General features: G+C 52.6%; 1 protein-coding gene across 3 annotated transcripts in view; it reads left to right on the forward strand.

The window, feature by feature from the left end:
• The first annotated feature begins 328 nt into the window (after positions 1 to 328).
• The window catches only part of AMOTL1 (angiomotin like 1), a 51,607-nt gene continuing 32,005 nt past the window's right edge, over positions 329 to 19,930 (forward strand). For 2 of the 3 annotated variants that reach the window (XM_082777866.1, XM_082777867.1), the window contains exons 1-3: positions 329 to 441; positions 7,956 to 8,102; positions 10,332 to 11,229. In XM_082777866.1, the coding sequence (XP_082633992.1) occupies positions 399 to 441; positions 7,956 to 8,102; positions 10,332 to 11,229 (1,088 nt within the window). In that variant the 5' untranslated portion in view covers positions 329 to 398. Of the gene's footprint in view, positions 442 to 7,955; positions 8,103 to 10,330; positions 11,230 to 19,930 lie in introns of those variants that run through there. The other variant, XM_082777868.1, reaches the window with a different exon arrangement.

Genomic DNA, 19,930 nt, shown 5'->3' on the forward strand with positions numbered 1-19,930 from the left:
ATGGGCTGGGCAGGCTGCCCTAGGGCCTAAGGGACCGTGCCTCGTCCCTGCCCGCACCCCACAGACCCCAGGGGGAGCTCCCAGCCCCGCCCCCTCCCCCCGCAGCCTCCCCAGGCCCCGCCCCCTACCCTTAGCCCCGCCCCCAAGTCCATAACCCCGCCCACTCGTACAAGCCACGCCCACAACCCACCTCCGCCCACTACGCCGGGCACCACCCAGAGGCTTAAACCACGCCTACCGGGCTAAGCCACGCCTACCGGGCTAAGCCACGCCCACCTGGACCAAGCCCCGCCCACCGGGTCAAGCCACGCCCATCTGGCTAAGCCCCGCCCCCCGGGTTAAGCCCCGCCCCGCCCCGCGGCCCCGCGCTGCTGGCGGCGGGGAGCGGCGGGGCGCGGATGGCCGCGGGGCTGCCGGGGGCGGCGGGGTGCGGAGCCGGAGGTGAGCGACGGGGGATTGGGGGGCGGCTCCGGCCGTGTGTCCGCGGCTGGCTGTCCGTCTGTCTGTCTGTGTCCGTGTGGCCGTCCCCCAGCTCCGGGGGGGGGCTGCCCGCGGCCACGTGTGCGCCCGGGGATGTGCCGGGGGGGAGCCCGGGGAAGCCGCCGTGACCGTGGGGACCCCCCCCGGCGGTCATAGGGATCCCTTCGGTGATCGTGGGACCCCACCCGTGATCGTGGGGACCGCCCCGTGACTATGGGACCCCCCCTCGGTGATCGTGGGAACCTCCCCGGTGACCGTGGGGACCCCCTCCGGTGGTCGCGGGGACCCCTCCGTTACTGCGGAGACCCCCCCGTGACCGTGGGGACCCCACCCGTGACCCTGGGAACCTCCCCATGACTATGGGACCCCCCCCTTGGTGGTCGTGGGAACCCACCCGTGACCGTGGGGACCCCTCCGGTGGTCGCGGAGACCCCTCCATGATCGTGGGGACCCCTCCCCGTGACCGTGGGAACCTCCTCATAACTATGGGACCCCCCCTCGGTGTCCGTGGGGACCCCACCCGCGATCGTGGGGACACCCCCCGTGACCGTGGGGACCCCTCCGGTGGGTTTGGGGCCGCGCTCACCCAGCCCGGCTGTGTCCCCCCCGCACCTTCCCCGGGCACCCCGGCGAGTTTTCCCCGCTCAGCACCGAAAACCGGGAGAGGAGCAGGGAAAGGGGACCGGGGCGGCCCCCAAAAGTGATGTTTTGGGGGAATTTGGTGGGATTTGGGGCTTCGCTGCGGCTGGGACCCGGGGCCTGCCGCTGCTTCTCCTGGTGGTGCAGGGAGGGGTGAGCTTTCACCCCGCTACCCCTGCGGGGAGAGCAAAGAGAAACTCATGTCCGAGCCCAAAATGCATCGAAAGAGGAGTTAAACCCCCCAAAAAAAACCCAAACCCTACTCCAAGTCCCCCCCCGGCATCGCAGTCCTCCTGGCAGGTTTTGTGCTCCGTGGTTTTTCATCCAGGAAGGTCGCCGCTCGCTCCTTTTCCTCTGCCCATGGAAAAAAAAAAAAAAAAAAAAAAAAAAAAGTGGTGTGCAGTGGTGTTTTTTTTTGTGTTTTTCACTTTTTTTTTCCTTTTTCCTGGTGCCGTGCAGGGCTGCCACGCGCCTGTGGGGACCCAGAGCTGCTCCTGGGGTATCTGTGGGGTCTCGGGCTGCGTGCAGCCAGCTCGGGGCTTTCTGCTTTGGTATTTGTGTAGGGATCTGTGTGTTTTTCCCCTTCCAAAGTAAGCTAATTTGGCTTTCTGAGAGGCTTTGCAGTCAGGGTGTCCCCTTGTTTTTCCAGGGTGCCGTTCCCGTAGGTGTATGGCCGTGGGTGTGTGTACCTCTCATTAGGAAATGACTCCAAATGAGTTTTTGGTCTAAAATCTCTGAAAGGGATCCAGCCCTCGGGGCTGGCAAGGGGGTGTTTCGGACAAAAAGAGCATCCTGTCCCCATCCTGCCGGGGAGCGAGGCTGTGAAGGGGAGAAAGGGCAGAAGGGGGTGATGTCGGGGTGATGCTGTGCATTGGGATGGCAAATAATGAGGGAGGGATGAGCCCCGGGCTTGGCTTTCCCCTGGGGAAGCACTGAGAGAGGGCAGCTTCAGCTGGCAGGATTTGGGGTTGCTCTCACTTATTCCTCCTTTATACCCACAAATAACCACTGAGGTGCTGCGGAGGAGCTCGGGGCCGTGCCCTGCCTCTCCACCAGGTCCAGAGCGGCCGGAGCAAAGCAGTGTGAAACCGGATCGAAGCACAGGTTTCCCCTGCAGAAGCTTTGGCTGCTTTGCTCTGTCCTTGTTCTTCCAGATTCGCTCATTTCAAACCATTTCTTCCCTCGCTGACGTTCGGACAAACCCAACCCGATTTCGGAAAGCTGCGGGGATTCGGCCTCACCGGGGAGGGCTCTGGTGATCCGATCACCCAGGAGGAGCCGTGGGCACCTGGGGACGATGCTGAAGGTGTTTCCAGCAGCTGGCTGGCTTTAGGGGCAGCATTCCTTGGGGTGAGGAGGGACAGCGTGCCTTTCGTGGCCCCCCTGGACCTGAAACCACGAAGAGGAGGGCTGAGCGCTCCTCACCCAGCGGCTGGCCGAGGGGTCCCAGTGGAAACTGCGGTGCTGGGGAATATTGGGTGGGTTTGGGAAAACCCCGGGAGGATTTGTGCTTTCCTACAGCAGTTTCTTTTTGGCAGCTTTGGGGTGGATGTCATCTGGTTCCCATTTATGCCCCGAGTTTTAAAATAGAACGGCCTTCATTCATCAGGAGGAGAAATACAAAATAATGCTAATAACCAGAACAACATCACCTTTTTCTATAAAAAAAAAAATCATTAGGGAAACTGTTTCTATTGAAACTTCAGGTGTTTAGAAAGCATATCTCTTTCTGTGGTGTTTTATGGGGCTTTTTCAGTGGGTGGGCTCCAGCACTGAATTTTTGGGGTGTAAAGTTGGGGAACAGCAGCACAAAGTCCCTCCGCAGGCGTCCCAGAGCAGCAGCAGTGGGATGCTGTGTTTCAGGAAAGCAGAGCCTGGGATTAAACAACGGAGCAGTTCTCGGGACTAGAATTTCTAGATGTAAATGTGTTTCAGTTTGGTTTATTTAGGGGAAATCCCTGCTGGAACTGGGGACCCTACTGGGGTCCCCCGAGGTGGCAGGAGGCACCAGGGTGCGCACTGCTCAGGGTGGGCAGTGGGTCCTGGGGCCAAGCAGGGCATTTGGGTGTCCCGTAGTGGGTCCATGTTCCCCTGCCTGCAGCATCTGTCGGTTTGGGGCCATTTCTGAACCTTTTTGGAGCCGCAGGCTGCTCGCTGTGGGCCGTTGGAGCGATTTTCCCCGCTGCAAATCTGAGCTCAGCCGTTCGTGAGCCGGAGCGGGAGGCAATTACCTCGTTAGCGCTTCTGCCTCTCGAAAGCAGCCGCATATAAATTGCGTGTAATGATTTAATAACGGGAGGTTCATCGTCTCAATATATATTGGGGCGGGAGGAAGGCTTGGTGTCTTTTTTTCCCCCGAGACGTGCCGTTTGAGGTCGGCAGAGCCCTTGCGTTGCGCTCGGGGCCGGGTTATCGCGAGCGGCTCTCACCGTGGATCAAACGAGGTGCCTGGAGTGGGGCGCGCTGGCTGCGTTTAAAAAAGGAAAAGCTCGAGAAATATGAAGATGCTTCAGATAGAGCTCAATGGCTGCGTTTTCCGCTCAAGAGCACTGTACGGGCTTTGTACTATTTTTGTTCTGCCCGGCTCCCAGGCTCCTTTGTACGCTCGCAAGTTTGTGGGAATGACTCAGGGAGAAAGCTATTTAACCTAAAGGACGGCACTGGCGCAAAAATCCGTGGGTAGAGAGCCATGGCGGGGAAACGAGAAGGGTTTCTGTGTGTGTCAGAGGAACAGGACCCTAAACAGCCTCCACATGGGAGGAATGGGGCAAAAACTAAAAAATTCTGCTCTTTAAGGTGCCGTTGAAGCAGAGCGCGAGGGGAGTTTTATAACGCGGTTGCTTGAAGTACAGAGGAACCAGACCTAATGACCCGCAGTGTCTGTGCCCTCCTAGGTCCCGTTTCACTCCTGTTTAATTAATGGAAGGGCTTAAATATCCTGTGAAACCGGGCCAGGGCCTGTCTGCAGTGCCATCGTGTCTTTAAGTACAGCACAGCTGACCCTGGCTTCAACTCCGGCTCCGCTGATGCTCTGTCGATGCCTTGTGGCTGGCCGAAGCCTGATTATATTATTTCCTGCTAAAAAAAAAAAAAAAAAAAAAAAGGCATTTTCATTCCCTAAGAATTTGCATGATGACTCCTCTCGTGGATGAAAGGCTTTCTTCATGCCTTGGGAAGGGGAATTGACAGGGCGGTGAAATGCCTCCGGTCCGGGCGCTGCTCTGATGCACCAGCCTTTGTGCTCCACTCCTCGACGGCGTGCAATTCCTGCTCTGGTTCCCTCGTTACAAACCCAGGTGGTTTTGCAGATCGCTGCCGGAGCCTTAGAGGCGAATTCGCAGCTCGTAATAAACGGAGGCACGTCTTTTCCTGCAAACCTGTGCCCAAGCCACATGAAAGCGTGTCTCCTCGCCCCGCCTGGCGGTGCAGGTGCGATAACATCCCGCTGCTGTTACCCCCCCTGTGCATCCCGCTCCTCCGCAGCGTGCGAGCCTGGGAAGATGGAGAAGAGGAGAAAAAAAAACAACAAAAAACCAACCCGTGAGTGATTAAAATTTCATACAACTCCTATCCCTGCGAGATGAAAGCTCTGCCGCCGCCCGTGTGCCCCTGCACGCCCGTGCACCTGATCTGTGGGCATCCAGGCAGGGAGGCTTGGCCCCGCTCTTCCCGCATCCATCTGATCCTCTGCCAGCTCCGGGAGCTGCTTTCCAAGGGTGGCTGCTCTGCTCTCTGCCGAGCTCGGCGCTGGGCTGCTTTTTTTTTTTTTTTTTTTTTTTTGCTGAGGGGAAACATGTTTGGGAATCGGCACATCGGGCTGAAGTGAAACGGAGAGCGTTCTGCCTTAGCTGCCCTTAAATTTGGGTATTTTCGTCCGATTCCTCAGCAGTGTTGGGGTTTGGACACCCACATCTCCTTTTATTTGCCTTTGTAGTTCGGTGCTTGCTTGGATGATGCAGTTTTTGGAGAGGAAAATGATGATACCCATGCTGGAGGGGCTCATAGAGCTCTTTTGGGGCTGGAGAGCCCTTGGGTAATCCTCTTCCTTTCTCGCTGACCTGGGAAACTTCCACGGAGGAAGCATTTCGAAGGTGGAATGAGGCATTTCTACTCCCTGCTGGCTCGGCTGCGAGGCAGGAGGACAGATGTGGGCTCTGAAACGCTGCCGGTTGTGTTCTGCCAGCTCTGGGCTGTTCGGGTGAAGACATACAGGCAGGCTGGAGGACCACCACCCGCTCCAGATACGGTGTGAGGAGGAAACGTGCTGCTGGGAGGTGCTGGCATTGCCCTACAGACGTGGCTTTCCCGTAACATCGCGGCCCCGCGCTTCCTTTGGGGTTTTGGTTCAGCTCCCACTCAAACCCAGACCGAAACCACATCACACACGGGAAGTATTCGAGCATCGCTCCTCCATCTGCGGGTCCTTGCCGAGTCCCTGGCGTTAATCTTAGCGAGTGATTCACCAAAATAGTTGGGAATCTTCGAATGAATTGCACGGCCGTGTGGTGAGGCTCCGGGATAACGCAGCAGCTGAAAGGGTGATGTCTGTGCATCCTCCGGGCTAAAACCCTTCCCTGGGGATGTGTCCTGGGAGGGGTGGTGGTCCCTTGGTGCCCACTTGCAGCTGTGTTTTTTTATTTTTTTCCTAAAGTTTTACGCTTGCGGATGGTGAGCGTTCAGGTTTTCGGGGAGTGGAGCTGCTTTGTGGGAAGGTTTTGACTGGCTGAACGAATGGGTTTCCATAAAACTGCGCCTTTCAGCGATGCGACATGGCTCCCTTGGTTTTATCTTAATTTATGGTGTCAGTTTACAACATTTTAGGTGAACCTGATGGCAGTGCAATTGGCCGGGCTGAGGTCTCATGGGGAGGAGAGGCTCGGAGCAGTGCCTCAGAGCAGCATGAGCTGTGCTGGGAAGGTATTTGGTCAAAAACATGCAATTTTTGGGCAGTGCCCGACACCAGGGTCTTAGCTGGGGAGCTTCTCCTCCCTGTTTGGAGGGCTCAGTCCTGCCCTGAGGATGAAGCTCTCTCTTGTGACTGAAGGAGCCTGTGCAAGGTGTCCCAGCAAGCGTCTGGTGTTGCTCAGTCTCTCAATCCTCCACCTGTGCCCTTTGCCACGGGTACAACCCCCAAAGACAAGCGTCCAGGTGAGGATTTCTGCTGCCATTTCAGAAAACCAGGTCTTTATTCGCTTTTTTTGCACATAGAAAAACTTGAAGGCGCAACCCGAGGGTGTCTGCTGGCTCAAAATGCAGGAGGCAAAAGAAAGGAAGCAAAATTTTGGTAGCAGTTTCTTTCTTTTAGGCTTTGTTTGGTGAGTGGTGAGGCCTGGCTGGTGGTTTAGGCTGCCTGTAATGCTCGGGACCGTTTTTCTTCCTTGTGTGTGCAGGTTTTGTTTTATCCCGGTCCAGCTTTTATTCGTAAACCAAGCCCAGACTCGTAACTCCTCTGTTTCGGGCAGAGCCCCCAATTCCAGGGCAGGGCTGTGTGTGTACGGGAGCAGGGCAGGGTGGCTGTGGGGATGGTCTGCGCCAGATCACGGGGGTAGTGTTGGAAACTGGGTCCTGAGATTTTCATCAGCGTCAGCATTTGTGTTGGAGCTGTCTCCCGTGCTAATTTTGACGAACAGATTTGCCTCGTATCTACTCAAGTGAGCACTCTTCCCTCCTTGCTCCCTAAATATAGCTAACCGCCACGCAGATCCGTGCATAATGTGGATGGTGAAGTGCTGGATTCATCAACATCTCGCAGAAATGCCTGGTTCCTCTCCTCAGCACTCAGAGGAAAATAATTTCTGCGTCTTCGTGGCTGTAAATACCCATGGGCTAGATCCTGCCTCCTCCTGCTGCCCTGCTCCATGCAGGGGTGTGGGATCAGCCATGATTTGGATGTAAAAATGTGTGAGCTGCTTCTGCAAGCTTGTCCCCGTGCTCGTGGGCTTCCTACCCTGCCAGGATGGACAGATGCCCCGCTGGTGCCACCACAAAGCCTTCGCCTGCTGCCTGAGCACTTCCCTCGGCAATGCTGGAGGCCAATGGCCATTTCTTGGCCCCAAATGTTTGGGAACATTGTGCAGAGGGATTTGGCTGTGTCCCTGCTGAGATGCTCAGCTCCAAGGTTTGGCCTCAACGAGACTCCTCTTTGGGAAGCTGAGGCAGCGCTCGGAGAAAGGGGTCGGGAGGGGAAGACACCAACCCCACCTCGACACGGCCAAGAGGTGTTTTGCGTGAGCTCGTTAAATCGAGCACTGCTAGAAAAAGGCACCTGAGAGCAGATTTTGGATGGCCTCAGTGCGTGCCCAAAGAGCCTGCTGCTGCGGGACTGATCCAGCCTCCCCTGTCCGTGGGATGCCGGAGCTGGGGCGTGTAGCTCCTGCCGAGCACACTCTGGGGGCTCTCCAGCTACATCCTCGCTGTCCCATATTAAGAACATCTGGTCCGAGTGATTTATGAACTCCCCTGATAGCGTTGGCTGTATTTTATGTCTCGGTAATTTTCTGTCTTCCTGAGCTGTTAGACACGAGCAGATTTTGTGGTTGAGCCTTTCAGGCTGCGGCCCTGTTGAACGTGCGGCTGGGTCCTCACCTATCCGTCTGTCCTCCTCCTCACCCTCCTCACTGTAATGGCACTGATGACTTGGTGGCTGCCACTCATTCCTCAGAGCTGATGTGGTGGTGAGGACAGCAGAGATGGTTGGCTGGGTGACCCCAGCAGGGCTTCTCAAGCGCCTAACAAGGCTCAACATTACTTTTTTTGGTCTTCTGTCGTTAATCATGGCTTTATATTTTGTCATGCACGTGGTTTATTTCCTGACAACCCATCTTTCTTCCTCGCAGGCTCCACAGCTGTTTGTTACAAGCCTACCACCCCGGGCCAGCTCCTGGAAGACGCCGGCTTTCTTTACCAGGACCACCAGCTGTTTGCAGGCAGGCATGAAGTTCCTCCACTAACAGCTGAAGCCATCAGCACTAAAGAAAAAGCTGGTAAGTGGCTGGCCACTCCTCCACAGGAACCCATCACAGGCTTCTCCCTGAGCATAAACCAAACAGCTTGGACCCTTTCCAAGCAATATTTACAGAGCTGAAGGCCAGCTCCTCATCCTCACAACACCAAAGTAGAGCTGCCTTTGACATGAGTGTCACAACCCACAATTGTTTGTCACCTGTGCTTGTGGAAGATGCAACATTTCCTCTCGTCCTTCTGGACGTGGCTGCTCTTCTCTGAACAGCTGGACCAAAGTCTGTAGCTTTTTGCCACCAAGTCCTTCTGGACCTGAAAAATAGGTACCTAAAGTGCATCTCCTGAATAGAAAGATGCCGACGGGTGACTAGCAAAGGAGAGAAAATCCTCGTGGTGTATGATAAAGAGCTCTCTGGAGTGCGTGGCGTTGGCTTTATCCACTTCCCTCACTCCTAGCCTAATAACCAGACTGCGAGCTTTCTCGCACGTAAGGGAGGTTTTTATTGCAAGTCTGCAAAAATGTCCATTACGGCAAGACTTCTGTGCGCTGTGATAATGCAAATAGAGCAGTAAGGGTTTGCTGTAACTGTGGGGACATAGAATGTAGGTGGATGCTTGGCTGGTGTGCAGACAGGTGGCTGTGCACCTACCTGCTTCTTGTTGGCTCCAGCACTAGCCTGGGGAGCTGGCAGACCCTCAGAAACCTGGTGGCCAGGCTGCCACCCCCAAGACAGGCTGACAGGCAGGTAATACTGTCCCAGGGCAAGCAGAGAAATATATTTTGCAGAGCAGGCGTGGAGTGGAACAGCCTGGGAATCTTCTCTCTCTCTCTCAAGCCCTACAATCATGTTTAAGCTTTTGCCACAAAAAAAAAAAAAATGTTAGTGGAAATGACCTATTCTCACAGTTCAGAGTCAAAGGCTTCTCTTCCCCTCTGGCATCCGGATTGTATAGAAGTTATCCCACAGCATGTGCAATAACTGATGAAACCTCAGGGAAATACCAGACCTCAGGAGAAAGTTTTGCTTTTTAACTACTTTCGAATGCCAAAAAAACAAATGCAAGCACTGCTGCAGAACTCCTTTGAGAATTGGAAACAGCAGGATAGAGAAAAAGAGTTGCCAAGAATGACCTCAAAAACTGAACTCACAACAGCACCTCCTTCTTGCCTAGGAAACTGGGAGGACCGTGAGCAGAGCTGAGGGCTTCTTTTTGCTTTTGCCTACACCAGAGTCTTTCAGGAGCACCCCTCTGGGTGCAGGCAGCCCTCCTGCAGGTCTTTACTCCTCCTTGGGCTCCTGGAAGGAAGGGTTATGCCATTAGATGCTTTGCTCCAGACGAACTTCACTGCATATATCACTTTCTGTGGCTTTTGAAGCCTGTGCTGCTACACACAACAAGCAGGGGTGAGCTGGAAAAGGGAGCTGGAGCCTGCTCCAGTATTTGCCACCAACCCCCAAGCTGTGCAGCTTTGGTACAGCATCAGTAACACCTTAGCCCCATGCAAATGCAGCTTGGGAGACTGGGTGAAAAAATTACACTATTTCCTCTGCTTTACTTTAGTAGTCTCTGCTACAGTGGTTTGATCTGTGATGTTTAAAATGCTGATATCACAGCCGTGACCTTAACATCGTCGTTGTACTCCCCCAGCAAAATTACAAAAGCTGGTATTGACTCACATAGAAATAGCGTTGTTGGCCAGAGGGGAAGTTGCAGATTTAAGACAAGATGCCAGAGCACAGATTCCTTTTTAATTACACTCTTTGAGCCCTTTTCTTTTCAGCATAATTTTAGAGTTTTTATGTGATGCGTTCTGTGTTAGATTTTATTGTGGCAAGCAGTGCACTTGTGAGGGGATTCGTCTCATCAAACCTCAGCTGTCAAAAATGCATCGTCTGATTTGGCATTACCACGGAGACTGCCTCTAATCTGTGCAAGGCATCTCCAGGGAGGGATTTACCCAACTCATGTCCTAGAAAAGATCACGTTTCCCTGTGCCTCTGTTGACTGGGGTCAGCGTGGGGCACAGGGAGGGTATTGAGGGGACGAGTGTGTGTTTCTTTGGGGTCACTGCGCACAGAATGAGGGATGAGCTGGGGTGGGGGGTGAGGATCACAGCCATGGGGCTTCGGAGGGGCAGAGGGGTGCCAGGCCTCCCTGTGAAGAGCATGGTGCTGGTTCCAGGCACCTCGATCTTTGAGCAAACCCCCGGGCTGGTGAGCACTAACGGCTGCCTCTCTCTCCCCACCTAGCCGAGGAAGCCCTCTGCACCTTGCACCCTCCAAACTTCCTCCGGAGCTCAGAGGTGGAGATGCGAGGCTCGGAGGAGGTGGCAGCCGGCACGGTCCTGCAGCGCCTGATCCAGGAGCAGCTGAGGTATGGCAACCCCAGCGAGAACATGAACCTGCTGGCCATACAGCACCAAGCCACGGGCAGCGCCGGCCCCTCCAACAGCACTGCCAGCACTCTCTCTTCCACAGAAAACCTCGCGCCAGAGGACCCACAAATGGTCCAGCCGTCGGCGCGGCAGGAACCGCAGGGGCAGGAGCACCAGGGGGACGGTGCTGTGATGGAGAAGCAGCCCCGGGCCGCGCAGCCCCCGCACAGCAGCGAAGAGCTCCCCACCTACGAGGAAGCCAAAGCCCAGTCCCAATTTTTCCGGGGCCAGCCGCCGACGGGGCCGGGGTTTTATGTCGCCGGCGCCTCCGGCCAGAAATCCAGGACGGAGGGGAGGCCGACGGTGAGCAGGGCCGGCAGCGGGCAGGCGCATAAGGACGAGGCGCTGAAGGAGCTGAAGCAGGGCCACGTGCGCTCGCTGAGTGAGAGGATCATGCAGCTCTCACTGGAGAGGAACGGGGCCAAGCAGCACCCACCAGCCCCGGCGGGCAGCAAGGGGCTGAAGGCGACCCCAGCGCCCAACAAAGGCATGGACCCGCGGGGCCCGCCGCCTGAATACCCCTACAAAGCCAAGGCGGCGGCGGTGGCGGCGTCCCCCGGCAGCAAGGTGCCCGAGCACGGGCTTTTCTATGGTGAGCAGCACCCAGCGGGAGCACAGGACGTCCTCAAGGCTTCCTATGTGGCGCCCCAGCCTGCCCGGACAGAGGTGGCTGTTGTCCGATACCAGCCGCCCCCCGAGTATGGGGTGACCAGGTAGGAGCTTCGGGGCACCGCGCCGCCTTGTTCGGGACGTGGCGGGCAGTGGGAGTGGGGCTGGTGGCTTGTGGCCATGGGTGTTTTGGGCCAAGTTGCCTTGAGGGATTCCCCGTTCATGACCTGCTTGTAGTTCTTCACCTAAAAAGCTGTGAGAGCCCACCTGGAGTGCTGTGTTCAGCTCTGGGGCCCCAGCATGAGGACGTGGAGCTGTTGGAGCTACAGGGCTGATTAAGGGGCTGGAGCACCTCTCCTACAAAAACAGGCTGAGGGAGCTGGGGTTGTTCAGCCTGGAGGAGAGAAGGCTCCAGGGAGACCTTACAGCGGCCTACCAGTACCTAAAGGGGGCTACAGGAAGGCTGGGGAGGGGGAATGGCAAGGCGGAATGGCTTTAAACTAAAAGAGGGGAGGTTTAGATTGGATGTTAGGAGGAAATTCTTCACTCAGAGGGTGATGAGGCCCTGGCACAGGCTGCCCAGAGAAGCTGTGGATGCCCCATCCCTGGAGGTGCTCAAGGCCAGGCTGGATGGGGCTTTGGGCAACCTGGGCTGGTGGGAGGTGTCCCTGCCCATGGCAGGGGGTTGGAATTGGATGGGCTTTAAGGTCCCTTCCAACCCAAACCATTCTTTGATTCCATGATAAAAAAAAATCATCTCTATCCTGATGTGGCATCCGGCTCTTGCTGTAACACTGAATTTTAGTGAGGAAACGCAAGGCTGTGTTGTACCTCAGCAGCAGCTGGGGTTTTGTGCTTTGTGATTCACGTGGAAGAGCAGAAGGTTGGAGATGAGGTTTGGTCTGTACTTGAGTGCAAGTGAAAGGCTGCTTTCTAAAAATGTGAAAGGTTATAACCGGAGCCCAGTATCCCTGAGATCTTTGAAACCCCAAATTGAAAAATATGTGGAAAAATCAGCACAAGGCTGATTTCTGAGACAGGGGCCTCTCTGTTTCAGACCTTTCTCATCACTCGATGATGCTTCCACCAGCAGGGTGAAATTCTTCCCCTTACGAAGAGGGCCAGATAAAGTGTATACATCACTTATGCCCTACTTAAATCCTCCAAACAAAGCTTACAGGAGACTTTTATGGTCCTTGGCCCCTCGTGCTGGGCCTCTGCGTGAGGGTGGTTTTATTCCAACTGCATTAAAAATAATCCCGAGTGTTTATTTCCTGTGAGCTGATTGCTGAGAGCCGCGTGGCTCCTGCCAGCACCGCACCGCCCGGGTGCTTTCACTTGCCCGGGGCTGCAGAGGCAGGCCCGTGGGGTTATATGGCTTCTGCCTGGTTATATGGCTTCTTCTGTCCCCAGCACCGCCACGTTAACCTGCTTTTCTTGCTCTCCCTAAATGCAAACGTCCCTCTGTGCCACCCCACCCGCTCTTTGACCTGTTGGGCAGCGTTTTGCCGGCCTCGCTGGATTTGGACAGCTGGAGGTGTCTCGTGTGAACGTGGTTTTCGTTCAGGGAGTTGCTTAATTAGGTCTTCATTGACCCCAAAATGCCCCGAGGTTTTAACTGGGTGTGTAACTTGGTGCGTGCACTTGTTTTGCTGTGGGGAAATGATGGTGCAGCTCCCCCCCTGCTCCCTTTATGAAGATCTTGGGGCATAAAACCAGGGAGAGGATGCTCAAACTGGCAGCGTTCGGAGAAGTTTTGCTTTTGCTTCAGAACAGGGATGAATTCGGAGCGTGGCTTTGGTAAATGCTGCAAGTTGTGACAAGGGTAGGGCCCTCGCTATCCCTCCGAGCAGGGAGCACTGCTGGCCTAGCCCCAGTGAGATGTTTTGCTTCCCAGCCTTCCCTGTGTGGAGTCCCTGTAATTTTTCAGAGCAAAATGATATTTTAAAGAGCTAAGCGAAAATCTCTGTTTATGCAAAGAAACAGCTACATGAACTCGAGCGCAGCGGGGTCAAGTTGAGGCTGTGCTCTCAGGAAGCCCGAGCAGGGCTCCAGCAGCTGTTGGTTGTGCTAACAAACATCTCCAGCACTGCCTTCACCCACACTTGAAAGGAGCTGGTTGGAGTTTATGGCTTTTGGGAGATGCTGATTCAATCCCCAGTCCTGCTGAGTTCCCGGTAAGGCAGCACAGTTTGACCCCAAATCACCCCGCAGAGGGGATTCTGCCACCCTGTGTGCTCCGTTTCACCTCCAGCACACGGTCGGTCTCTTTGGGGTTGCTCCGTGTCCTGGTACGCACCTGAGGTCTTTGTACCTCTCCTAATTTTGGAGTTTTCAGTTTGATTTCTTTTCTCCCCTGCTGTATACCAGCTCCTATCTGCCCCCCTGGGCTGCAGGGTCTCCTTACAGCCCTGGTCTCCAGGAATGTTTGGGTGACAAAAGGGGTAGGGTCTGGAGATGCTGGTTTTTCTGTTTCTCACTGAGGTGAGAAATTCCAGCTTTCATCTCTGTGGGAGGGCCCGGGAAGGAACCTAATGGAAATGGAGCTTTGCCTGTGGGAATCTCACTGTGCCCAGCATCTCATCTCTGTCCTGGCCGGTGTCTGTTCCCCAGCCCATCCGTCCTGGCACCCTCTGAGGAGGAGGGACTGCGCAAAAGGCTTCTGCATTCCAGAAAAGAGAGGAGAGAAGCACAAAGCTGCATCGGTCTGGAGGGAATACCCACAGATATCAGGGATGCAAAAAGCCTGTAGGGTCACTGGTTCCCCTTTTCCTCTTTTGTGTGATGAGGGAACTGCGACTGGAAACCCACAGATGTTGGCAGGTAGCTTTTGAAGGAGATGGAATAACTGCAGCTGCTGCTGAACTTTTTTTTTTTTCCTTTCTAATGTGGCTGGCTTTGAAAGGGAAGACTGCCTTTAATAATCATGGTGGTAAAATCTCACATCTTTCCTGTAAATACCAGTTCAGGTAGGATTTGATACTACAAATAACAGTGGTGCAGTTGGACTAGATGATCTTTGAATATCCCTTCCAAATGAACTATCCTATATCAAAATATTTGGTATTATCCTAGACACCTCTTAGTTATATGATACTGCACTAATTAGTGTATTTACATAAATTAGGCTCAGTGATCTCTACCTCATGGACATCACGATTGTAGAGCAGAGCTTGAAACCTGAAGCTTAAAAATCCAAAAAGACAGAAGGCAAATAAAAAAGAAGCAATATTTATTCTTGTTGTTAAATACGCGTATTTTTCAGTCAGCTGCCTGGTGCCTCAGGCCCTGACTCACAACTCGTGAATGCTTGAAGCTGGCCAGGTGTAATAATCTTTAAAAAAAACAAAATAAAACAACTTTTCCTTTCCTAGATGCTAGCTTCTAGAGCGCAGCTATTCCTTAATGATGCCTGCTAACATTCCTGAGGTGCATATTCAGAGACCTGGAGCTTGTCAGGTAAAAGGGCTTTGAAATAACCTGATCTGGTGGCAGGAGACCGTGAATGAACTGCAGTTTGCACAACATTCGGTCCTGATGGTTCAGTCTCCAGCTGGAGAATCCATCACGGCCTTTACAGGCTTGTTCCACTCGCTCGCTGCCATCTCTGGCACAGACTTGCATCTCGGTTTCAGCCTGTTTTTTCTAGTTACCAGTTTGGATTTTGCAATATCTTCCTCAGATACAGCGAGCAGCCCCATGCTGTCAGTTCTTTAATGCATTAAACAGACGGAGCCGGGAGCCCTTTCATTATTTCACTGTTGAGAGGGGGAAGAAAAAAGAACTTTTTTCCTTATGGAAAGCTGAACTAGACGCAAGGCAGATCAGATGTAACATCACCTCTGCAATGCAACTGCATGGTCCTTGTTTATGGACCTCATAAACACTTTCCATGTCAGACATCGGCACCGTGGGAGCCCGCCTTCCACCTCGTTACCTGTTCAGACGTGTGAGGGTAGTCCCAGGACAGGGATTCCCACCTCTTGCTGTAGCCTGCTGTATTTATTCCTTGGGGGAAGGACTGTTTGAGCTGCTCAAGTACATATTGTTTCTCTGTGCCCCGTTTAAGCAGTGATCCAGATTGCTCAAAGTGAGCAGTGACTCCTTCCCGTTGCTCCCTGTGTCCCTAGTCAGATCCTAGTGTCCTTTATCCAGAATGATTAATTAATAAATAAGTATTTAATAAATAAGTAATGTAATAAATGTATAATTTAATAATAAAAAGTATACGTGATGTGAAGGAGGCCTGGAACTGCAAACACCACTGCTTGGCAAGGGGCGACGTGCAGAAGTCTTCCGTGCGGCCACCTGATTTAATCCGTGTGGTTAAAAGATGGCACGAAACCGAAGGGTGGATTTAGGCTGTTTTAAAGCCAGGCCAGTTTTTTATGTGCCTCAGAAAATTCCCCCCGGCCTGGATCTGCAAGCCTATATTTAACTGCTAGCACAGTCTGCGGCTTCTCTGGTTATTTGTGCCTTAACCCCCCCACACCGCTGCTGTTTTCAGACAACCTGTCTATATTTACTCATTCAACCACATGTCTGCAGCCAGCCAGGGGGCTACAAGGAGGTCCTTTTTCTCCCGGAGACACCCCGGGGAGGCTGATGGATGTCCCTGGGGCAGGCATCGTTGTCAGGCACCCATGCTGACGTGTGCTGATGCTTCTCGGCGAGGTAGCACCGCCAGCTGACGTGGATGCTGGCGGCCGTAAGGAAGGCTGGAGCATTGCATCACGTCCCCGAGGCTGATGGAGGTTGTGGCACCAGCCACTGCAGAAGGGGTTTGTATCATCTCCCGGCCCAGTCTGGCTTTCATTAAAACGAACAAAAGAAAAATGAAGCTGTTCCAGCAGCATCAGCGGTGCCAGTGTCACTTCTCTTTCTCCTTCTGTGTTATCATCTCAGGTGATTCTTCTAGGACACCTTTTCCTCTGCTGAATATCAGCTGGCCTTATAAAGAATATTCTCTGTGTGGCTTCCTGGGAAGGAATATATCCCCTCCCTTTCTTAACTATGTATATGTTGAATACCGTGTGTCTTCTCAGATAATTTCCCCCTGCAAATCGTAATGTAGTCACCCACAAAGTAGTTGGACCAAGTCCAGCCAGCATTAATAAACATCACTATCAAAATGGTGAATTCTGGAGGGGTGAGTCCAGGTGTGCAAAAATGGGTTTGAAATGCATCTTTGTGTCTGCAAGGTGCTTAGGCTGTTGCTCTTCCCATAAAACAGGGAATTCTACGAGGGCTATGTCTTGGCTACTGAAAGACTTCTCCCATTTCTGGCTGTATCAGCATTTAATAACAGGCATATAACTGTGTTTCCTTGCACCATGACCTGCAGACTGGGCTTACTGGCTTCTCTGTAACCCTGCCCTTTTCCCACATGTTAGGATCACCGATTCTTCCATGTTACCCACAGATACAAAGAACTGCATTTAAAGGCTGCTTCATGCTGCAGAAATCATGCTGGAACTCGATTCCAGGGGACGCCTGGCTCTGAAATTAGCATCCAGGCTCAAGGTTCTCAGTCGCTGGGCAGAAACAAGCAGCTTTATTGCACTTTCTACTCTCATTGTAAGGCAGAAACTTCAGGCAAAGACCTTCACCCCAGTGATGCTGGTTTCTCTTCGCTGACTCAGGTACAGCATCCCCAGCAGACACGTGAAGCTGAGATGAAGTCCTTTGGGAGATAAAACAGGCCAGGCTGCCCCGGAGGCAGAGGAAGGCAAAGCATTCAGAGAAAGATAAGCTAAAGAGATTAGAGGAGGGCATTTTAATTATGAATGTAAATGTCGTGGTATGTTGCAACCAAAGTCCTTACTCAGCTGGCTGCTCTCTGTCCCTGCACAGAGAGCCGAGATGTACCTGTACCGTGCACAGGTGGACTTTCCAGAATATTTACAGGGATTTTAGTTTCATTGCTTCTTAATGCTGCCCTGCTTCATTGAGCAAGAGCTCTTCTGTAGTTACAATTTCCTGGTAGTCAATGGCAAGTAGGCTTCATCATTAATTGGTTTCCTACTCCTACATACAGCTGCAGATTGCCCTTGATATTCCTTGGTGTTGATTATTCTTTCTCCCAGGGGCTCCAGTCCAACAGGTGTATTGAGACCGTGCCTGAATTTAGGGTTGTGGATGGCCGTGCTGAATTCTGTGGGATTTCTTATGAAAGTGAGATCCATGGCCAAGTATTCTGCTGAAGACAGTGTACTGCAAGTTATCTATGGCAGGTTTTATATACTGCAATCCATATATCATCTAAGAGTGCAGAATAGTGAGCCTAGCGTGATAGCCCTTGAAAAGCTCTCTCTATATCTGTGTTTCTCTCTTATTTCCTGCATTTTTTCATTTCTAGTATTGCATCGCAGAAGTCTATGGGAGCCCTATTTCTAGAATCATGTCAACAAAAATACATGTTTTTAGTACAAATGCTGCAGTAGTGTCGCAGAAATACTCAGAACTCACAATGTTCCACAGTTGCATGCTTTTAAGAAGGACAATTTTTGATGAAAATGTGATGGGCTGGAAGATTTTAACCTGCTCTAAGGCAGAGTAAGATCAATGTTTAAAATACGGTAGAAACATTCGGAGAATGTCATTCTTTACTAAGTCCAAAGGAGCTCAGGATAATCCTGATTGCTTTGTTTCTTTGGAGTTTTTCCACGAGAGCTTGGATGTGAACAAAGCCGATGTTTTAATTTTTGTGTTCCTACAGATATTGATCTGTTAACGTGACTCGCTGTGTTGATTTGATGGGATATATACAGCCAGAGATTTTACAGTTGGCTAAGTCATAATTAAATTGGGACAGATTAAATGATTATTTTATCTCCATCCCCATGATAAGAAGGCGGGCAGGGAGGGCAGACAACCAGGCTGAGCAAGGGCCTGCTGGTGAGATGGAGGCACAAGAAGGAAATGCACAGGCAGAGGAAGCAGAGACACGTGGCTTGGGAAGAGAACTGAAGATGCTGTTTGGATGTGCAGGGATGGGATCAGGAAAGTCAAGGCACAGATGGAACAGAGCTTGGCAAGGGATAAGGAATAACAGGAAGGGATTCTTTGGGTACATTGGCCAGAAAAGAAAGGCCGAGGAGAGTGTGCCCCCTCTGATGGATGAGAAGGGAGAACTGGTAGCAACAGACATGGAGAAGGCTGAGGTACTCAATGACTTCTTTGCCTCCATATTCGCTGATAGTCAGGCTTCCCACACCTCTCAAATCTCTGAACCTGTGGATGAGGGCTGGGGGAACAAAATCCTTCCCACTGATACAACTGAACAGGTCCAGGTCTGTGGGGCCTGATGCCGTGCATCCCAGAGCCCTGAGGGAAGTGGCTGATGGAGGTGCCAAGAGTCTCCATCATATTTAAAAAGTCCTGGCAGTCAGTTGAAGTCCCTGGTGACTGGAAAAAGGGAAACATCCTGTTTTTAAAAAGATTAGGAGGACTTGGGGGTTCTGGTGGACAGAAAGCTTGGCATGAGCCAGGGAGATGTAGATTAAATATAAGGAGGAAATTCTTCACTCAGAGGGTGGTGAGGCCCTGGCACAGGCTGCCCAGAGAAGCTGTGGATGCCCCATCCCTGGAGGTGCTCAAGGCCAGGCTGGATGGGGCTTTGGGCAACTTGGTGTGGTGGGAGGTGTCCCTGCCCATGGCAGGGGGGTGGAAATGTGTGGTATTTCAGGTCCCTTCCAACCCAAACCATTCTGTGGTCCTGTGAATGTCAGAAACAGTTAATACTCATTGAACTGCTGTGCTTCAAAAGGAGCAGTGGCATTTGTGCTGGTTCTGTGTCTGAGTTGGAAATGCTTTGGAGAATCTCTCCTGTGGCCCCAGCTATAAGGATGCTGGTGCCCAGCTGCTGCTACAGTGTGTAAGTCTTTAGTAGCTCGATGGACAATTCACAGTTCAAGAAAAAGGAGATGCTGGGCACCTCTCCTCCCTCTTTAGTATAAAGCAAAACAGACTGAAACATGTGAAAAGGTCAAACTGATGGGAGGATGAGATTTTCCAAAAGTACAGTGTAAAGAGTTTCTGCAAGCATTCGAAGGGTGTATCTACAACAGGAGATTGCACTGCTTTGTAATGAAAATGAGAAAGTGCTTCATCTCCCCCGGTTTAGTTTCAGAGATCAATTTAGAAATGTGTTATATTGCTCAAAGCTGTTCCCAGAAAGAAGTGAGAAAACCCGTATCTGTAGGAAATGGGTGTCTTTGGGGCAGCATAACTGCGTCCAGACAGCAGGGCTTTAACCCGCATAAAATATACCTGTGTCTTTTGTTTTATATTTATTTTAGGACACACTCGCTCACGTTTAGCTGAGCTATTTGTGGTGGTACAACAGGTAAGTGCAGGCTGGCTGCCAGCTGCGCCGAGGAGATGCGGTGTGCTTGGCTGCCTCTGCACACATGTGGAGCACCTCTTGCATCGCAAGTGACATCCCTTGCTCCACTGCAAGGGGTTTTGCATTTTCAAGCAAAACAATGGGGAGATGAATCCTTTGAGCTCCCCAGTTGCAAACCTGCGAATACAAAAGGGAGTGGAGCCAAGCAGCGGCACTGACACGGTCCTCATGGCTGCTGTGCTGGGCTGCGTCTTCCTGGTGGCCTCAGCACTGTCTCAGCCTCCCGTGCTCTGAGCAGTCTGAGTTTATGGGGAAAATGGATTAAAATGCTCCCAGCAATCAGCACCCGAATCAGATGCTGATCTGTTGCCCACCTGCGGGTCTGTTTCCACACGGGTACTTTGGCCACAAGCAATTACATGTATTCTTCTGTAGATCCAGCTCCTTTGGAGGAGAAG

Source organism: Aythya marila, assembly GCF_965140915.1.
Source record: "Aythya marila genome assembly, chromosome: 1".
NCBI lineage: Eukaryota > Metazoa > Chordata > Aves > Anseriformes > Anatidae > Aythya > Aythya marila.